The sequence below is a fragment of the Pecten maximus genome, chromosome 1, assembly GCF_902652985.1.
Source record: "Pecten maximus chromosome 1, xPecMax1.1, whole genome shotgun sequence".
Taxonomy (NCBI): domain Eukaryota; kingdom Metazoa; phylum Mollusca; class Bivalvia; order Pectinida; family Pectinidae; genus Pecten; species Pecten maximus.
The window spans coordinates 25,681,819-25,685,197 of NC_047015.1; the positions used below are offsets into that span (position 1 = coordinate 25,681,819).

At 35.9% G+C, this 3,379-nt stretch overlaps 1 protein-coding gene across 1 annotated transcript; it reads left to right on the plus strand.

Annotated features, from left to right (window-relative positions):
* Positions 1 to 242: 242 nt before the first annotated feature.
* LOC117328767 (somatostatin receptor type 2-like) lies at positions 243 to 2,264 on the plus strand. The gene has a single exon (XM_033886306.1). The coding sequence runs from the start codon at positions 471 to 473 to the stop codon at positions 1,785 to 1,787; it is 1,317 nt and encodes a 438-aa protein (XP_033742197.1). The 5' UTR covers positions 243 to 470; the 3' UTR covers positions 1,788 to 2,264.
* The last annotated feature ends 1,115 nt before the right edge of the window (positions 2,265 to 3,379 follow it).

The following is a 3,379-nucleotide window of genomic DNA, read 5'->3' on the forward strand; positions in this document are numbered from 1 at the left end:
TATCACACGACTTTTGCTGTCCACTAATTAGTAGATCGGTCTTTGATCCATATATCGATGTATACTCATCTTGTCAATAAGGCTGGGTAAGAAGCGAAGCCAAAGTCGACTAAAACACCTGGTCTATGGTGATACACAGTACTGCTTGTCTATCTGTCGTGTGATTGGTCAGGCCACACAGCTTTGCCAGTTACATGCTAGTGTATGTGAAGCGCTCATCAGTGTTAGACAGCTGCCGGGCCTTGTGTATGGACTGTAATGACAAACATCAATACAGCAGTAGTAATTCCAAATTTGTCAAAGGATCATAGCCGTGAGAAACAAGACGCTGTCGATAGCTGGGTTTTCTCACTAGAGAAATACTTAGCCTGTGTCTGATATTAATATCACAACATCGTCATTCATCATCAATCTTAAAGGATTTTATTGTTCGAATGATTTAACATAACATACAGCACAACATAAAAAGTATGGCGTTTGATAACACAACTGCCCTGATAGATTGTGACTATATCGACAATGGTTCTAGTGTCGGCGATGACGTGAATGTGGCAGTTTCTACCTATGTTGTTGTTGTGTCTTACGCGTGTATTTTCCTTTGTGGTCTAATTGGAAACGGTCTCGTTATCTTCGTCGTTTTGCGTTACGCCAAAATGAAAACAGTTACCAATTTGTACATTCTAAATTTGGCAGTGTCAGATTTTCTCTATCTTCTTCACTTACCACTTATATCTACAACAACGTATCTACAATACTGGATGTTCGGCAATGCCGTATGCAAGATAAATTTTGTCTTGTATTCAATTAACTTTTTTGCAGGAGTCTTTACTCTGACATCACTTGGAGGAGATCGTTATATTGCCGTCTGCCATGCTATAAAGTCCCAAGAATACCGAACACCGAGGTATGCCACTCTTGTCATCATTGGTATCTGGTCGCTGTCGTTTTTCGTGATGCTACCTACCATTCTCTATTCGAAAACTGTACCCAATCACAACTTCCCTGGGAAACTAACGTGTACAATAGAATGGCCATCCGGACAACTCATACCAACTGAAAAGGCATACACGTGGTATACCTTCCTGCTTGGTTTCGGTATTCCAGTTTCTCTAATATCTGTTTTCTATCTCCTTGTGGTAATGCGGCTGAGAACAGTTGGACCTGTAAATAAATCCAAAGAAACCAGAAAGGCTCATAAGAAGGTCACTAGAATGGTGCTCACAGTCATATCAGTATACATCGTATGTTGGCTACCATATTGGTGTTTTCAAGTAAATCTTACATTACGACCTAAAGACAAAAGTCTGGAGGATTGGGAGATTCTCATGTTCAATTTTTTCACTGTGTTGACATCTTCAAACAGTATGCTCAATCCTATTTTGTATGCTTTTCTAAGTGACAATTTCAGGCGAAGTTTTTTGAAATCTTTTCAATGCACTAGTCTGACGGACGCCAACCGAAGTTGGTATGCAGAGACCAGCTTACCAACGAAACATAGGCGTAGTCGTGATTATGCCTTTGGAAAGGGAAAAGATGTGGAGAGCATAGAACTTAAAGAAAAAGAGAACAGAAAAGAACCTCAAAATAATGATAATCCAACCCAAACCAACGGTCATGTCACTGAAAAATGTCGTCTGCTTCAGCTTCACAAATTCGTAAAACATACAGAGGAGAAAAACGACCATAAAGATAACATAGATGCCGAAGATTCCGACGAAGTTGTTGATCACTCTGATGTCGTAGCGTTATACGCAGACAAGCAGATTCAAACACGAGAAATTGTGTAATTTACTGAAACGTACCAGCCATACATCCTAGTCAATCAGACATTTAGACAATACGTGAATGAACACGAATTATGCGATTGTTTACTCAGGACACGTTAATGGAGGCGATTTTTATATTGTAAGTACTCATCATCATCATCATCATCAGCTCTAATATTATTGTGTTTTATGATAGGAATGAAAACCTAATTTCCATTAATTTAAATCTGGATTCGCTGGATATTGTTGCTGTTGATGTTTCTCTTCTGTTGATGATGTACATATAATTGGTTGAACGTAAATCGGTGGAAACTTATTAAAATATGTATATAAATCGATTTATCATCGTATTCTTATTGTTTGGTATAATTCTATCGTCAATGCGAACTTTCAAACTGCATTTTCATGCATTTCAAACCATCTATAGTAAACAAGTTGGCAGTATTATTGGCTTAACATTCGACATGGTATTTTATGATAGACTGAGCGGTTATTAAATATTGACGTGAGATATCATCACATGACCTTGTTATGTTGATATAAGACTATAAACAATACAAAATAAAACTTAAAAGTTTTCTTGATTCGTTATGTCTGCCGTTTATATTTCATATATTTACAGCAATTATACCTTTACCTAACAAATATATTGGAAATAATCCATCATTACTCCGTGTCATCTTATCAATCATAATAATCTTATCTTTGTGACGTCTTTTCGCTGTCATTTGAATCTCAATGACTGTAGTAGTCGATAGACCGTTAATTAATCAAACAACTCTAGGTATCGAAATGTTCGTGCATATACAACTATACATGTAAATGATCACAAAGTTACACTATTAACCTTACTTGACTTTTAACTTGTCAAATGCCAATGTTAGTAGGAACCAACACTTTTAACTTGTCAAATGCCTATGTTAGTAGGAACTAACACTTTTAACTTGTCAAATGCCTATGTCAGTAGGAACTAACACTTTTAACTTGTCAAATGCCTATGTTAGTAAGAACTAACACTTTTAACTTGTTAAATGGCTATGTAAGTAGGAACTAACACTTTTAACTTGTCAAATGCCTATGTTAGTAAGAACTAACACTTTTAACTTGTCAAATGCCTATGTTAGTAGGAACTAACACTTTTAACTTGTCAAATGGCTATGTTAGTAAGAACTAACACTTTTAACTTGTTAAATGCCTATGATAGTAGGAACTAACACTTTTAACTTGTCAAATGCCTATGTTAGTAAGAACTAACACTTTTAACTTGTCAAATGCCTATGTTAGTAGGAACTAACACTTTTAACTTGTCAAATGCCTATGTTAGTAAGAACTAACACTTTTAACTTGTCAAATGCCTATGTTAGTAGGAACTAACACTTTTAACTTGTTAAATGGCTATGTTAGTAGGAAGTAACACTTTTAACTTGTCAAATGGCTATGTTAGTAGGAACTAACACTTTTAACTTGTCAAATGGCTATGTTAGTAGGAACCAACACTTTTAACTTGTTAAATGGCTATGTTAGTAGGAACCAACACTTTTAACTTGTTAAATGCCTATGTTAGTAGGAACTAACACTTTTAACTTGTTAAATGGCTATGTTAGTAGGAACCA

Bases quoted from the DNA above. Each gene is read 5' to 3' on its own strand.
- LOC117328767 (XM_033886306.1), top strand. From the start codon at position 471: ATGGCGTTTGATAACACAACTGCCCTGATAGATTGTGACTATATCGAC.